The 1,479-nt window shown below is 64.1% G+C and overlaps 1 protein-coding gene across 1 annotated transcript in view; it reads left to right on the plus strand.

Moving 5' to 3' along the window:
- The window catches only part of LOC103762666 (adiponectin receptor protein 1), a 7,706-nt gene that overhangs the window by 649 nt on the left and 5,578 nt on the right, over positions 1-1,479 (plus strand). The window contains exons 2-3 of the mRNA XM_029965875.1: positions 1,104-1,223; positions 1,283-1,310. Coding sequence (XP_029821735.1) covers positions 1,104-1,223; positions 1,283-1,310 — 148 coding nt within the window. The remainder of the gene's footprint in view (positions 1-1,103; positions 1,224-1,282; positions 1,311-1,479) is intronic.

The following is a 1,479-nucleotide window of genomic DNA, read 5'->3' on the forward strand; positions in this document are numbered from 1 at the left end:
CCGCTCCTGGAGGAGAAGGGGGAGCGAGGAGCCGCCGGAGCCACCAGTGTGAGAGACCCGAGGGGACGGGGCAGCCCGGGCGGAGGATGGCCGGGACCGGGATCACCGGGATCGGAGCAGGATCGGGGGGCACCGGGATCGGGGGGCACCGGGATCGGGAGGCACCGGGGTCGGGAGGCAGATGGCGGGGCGGGTCCGGGTCTTTTTTTGGGCTGGTCCCGGCTCAGAGCCGGGCAGGGATGGAATGGGATGGCACCGGGATATCCCGGGATGGGCGTGGCACCCGGAATGGGGATGGCATCGGGATATCCCGGGATGGGGATGGCACCGGGATCCCTGTGTCTGTGCTGGGTGTTCCCGGGGTGATCCCAGTGCCCCAGCAGTCCCACAGCGCTGGGAATCACATCCTAAACTCATTCCCAGCACAGCAGGAGAGCAGGACCCGAAGCGTTCCCAGGTCCGGGGGGAGGGTCAGGATTCCCGGGGGGTCAGGGTTCCCGGTCGGGGTTCCCGGTCGGGGTTCCCAGGAGCAGGGTCAGGATTCCCGGGGGGAGGGTCGAGTTTCCTTGGGCAGGGCCAGGATTCCCGATCGGGGTTCCCGGGAGCAGGGTCGGGTTTCCCGGTCGGGTTTCCTGGGATCAGGGTGGGATTTCCCGGCTCGGCCGATCCAGCGCTGGTTGCAGGGATGCAAATCCCGCGGTAATCCCGCCTTCCGACAAGAAGAATCTGGGATTAGCCCGCCCGGGATGGGTCAGGAGTTGCGTAAGTGGGGGGTGACCCCGGGTCCTGCCTCACCCTCGCGGGAGGATGGACCCCAGGAGTTCCCAGAGGCTGGAATGATTCCCTCACAGGAGCTGGAATGGTTCCCAGGGGCAGGAATGATTCCCTCTTGGTGGCAGGAACGGTTTCCTCCCAGGAGCAGGAATGATTCCCAGGGACAGGAATGATTCTTTTCCCAGGGGCAGGAATGATTCGTTTCTGGGGGCAGGAATGATTCTCTCCTGGAGGGAGGAATGATTCCCAAGGCCAGGAATGATTCCCTCCTGGAGGCAGGAGTGATTCCCAAGGCCAGGAGTGAATCCTAAGGCTCCCTGTCCCCGCAGGCTGAGGAGCCACCGTGCCCGGCGGCACGGGAGGAGGAGGAGGAGGAGGTGGTCCGAGTGCTGACCCTGCCCCTCCAGGCTCATCATGCCATGGAAAAGATGGAAGAGTTCGTGTACAAGGTACTGGAATCCACGGGGATCCCCCATCCCTGCATTTGGAGCACATTCCCCAATCCCAGGGCTGGGATAAAGCTCTGCAGAGGCACAGTGGGATCCAACCCTACTGGGCTGCTCCCAGAGATCCCCTGGGAATGCTGTGGGAAGGGGATGGTTGGGATGGGGGGGATCCAGGCTGGATGAGCACTGGGAGCAATCCCAATGTCCCTGTGGAGCTGGATGGGACTGGGAGTCACCCAATCCCAGTGGCTCCAGCACA

This window comes from Manacus vitellinus, unplaced genomic scaffold, assembly GCF_001715985.3.
Source record: "Manacus vitellinus isolate BGI_N305 unplaced genomic scaffold, ASM171598v3 scaffold_121_pilon, whole genome shotgun sequence".
NCBI classification, from domain to species: Eukaryota; Metazoa; Chordata; class Aves; order Passeriformes; family Pipridae; genus Manacus; species Manacus vitellinus.